Source organism: Penaeus monodon, chromosome 31, assembly GCF_015228065.2.
Source record: "Penaeus monodon isolate SGIC_2016 chromosome 31, NSTDA_Pmon_1, whole genome shotgun sequence".
NCBI lineage: Eukaryota > Metazoa > Arthropoda > Malacostraca > Decapoda > Penaeidae > Penaeus > Penaeus monodon.
This window is the reverse complement of record NC_051416.1, coordinates 29958867-29960119: the sequence shown is the minus strand read 5'-3', so window position 1 is coordinate 29960119 and position 1253 is coordinate 29958867. Positions and strand designations below refer to the sequence as shown.

General features: G+C 46.7%; 1 protein-coding gene across 1 annotated transcript in view; it reads left to right on the top strand.

The window, feature by feature from the left end:
- Positions 1 to 63: 63 nt before the first annotated feature.
- The window catches only part of LOC119592948, a gene marked incomplete in the record, with an annotated part of 16897 nt that continues 15707 nt past the window's right edge, over positions 64 to 1253 (top strand). The window contains 3 exon segments of the mRNA XM_037941840.1: positions 64 to 107; positions 573 to 577; positions 922 to 1182. Coding sequence (XP_037797768.1) covers positions 64 to 107; positions 573 to 577; positions 922 to 1182 — 310 coding nt within the window.

Sequence of the window (1253 nt, the reverse complement as noted above, 5' to 3'; positions counted from 1 at the left end):
CCTTCCCCATTTATTTTATTAGCTATTAATTCATCTATCCATACGTAAATTTTATCAACTTAAATGACTATAGCAACATGTCTCTTGGTTAACATTGAGGCAGTGCAGTAATGAAAAGATTTTTCTGTGTTGTGTTCTTAATTCCCTGTGAATATATTGTGGTGTTGAAGAATTAGCATGAAAATTATATCGTTATTATGTTTTCAGAACAAAATACAGTGTTTTTTGGCTGTGATGGATGATATAAGAATTTTAATATGAAAGTATCGTTTCGTTAGCGCAGACAGAAAAGGCTTATCGAGACCTTTTTAGAAATGTCAGTCGTCTAGGTTATTATTTTCTATCTTGTCGTTTGGCTGACGCTATATGTGTTAATTGTGTTGCTTTTATTGGCTTTATCCAGGTGAATCCCTTTTCCGTGTGTGCAGTTTAACCAAGACACTATTATGCAACCCCAAGAAAGAGCAGTCAGCGACCTTTCAGATAATCCTTTCTTGTGATATTTGTTGTTTTCAAGGATTTGTAGGAAGAGATGCTTTGAGGCATATGCCATGCTGACATTCCATATGCAGATCAGGTAGGCTCTCCACGTTGCATGTTATTACATTTGGTTGTGTTTAGAGTAATCAAATCAAGGTATTTCCAATATCACGTATACAAAGCCGCTAATCACGGAGAAAGAACGCCCTTCGTCACCAGCCTCGTGATTGGTAGATATCATTGACGTCATAGATCACAGGGAGATATTTTCTACCAAAGTTGCCCTTTTGATATGTCAGTGAGAGAGAGGATGCCAAAGCGACGCACACTTGTGACGTAAGCTTTCCTCGCTCCGCACGTCCTCGGCCTCCTTCCGCCCCTTGCGCTACCGCCGCGCAGTGACCTTGAAAGGAATTTCATTTCTGTGAATCCTCGCCTAAGTGCTGGCCAGAACGCGCAGCCCCGGGGAATCGAGGGGCGTCTGGATGCGTCGCAGCGTCTCCAAGCTGAAGCAGCGGCGCAACGTCCGGCGCTTACGGTGGCGAGACCGCGTGCGGGAGAACAGCGTCGTGAAGAAATTCGGGCCGAAGAACAACTCGCGCATTGAGGACCACCTGAACGTGCTCGTTCTCGACAGCATCAAGCAGAGGCGACGGGCGTCCGAGTCAGCGGGGGGCGTGGGGGAAGCGAGGGCCCAAGATGGTGCGCACGCCACTTTCCCGTCCATCGTCGTGTTCGCCGAGCCTGACGCGCAGGTGGAGATCGGGCGCTTC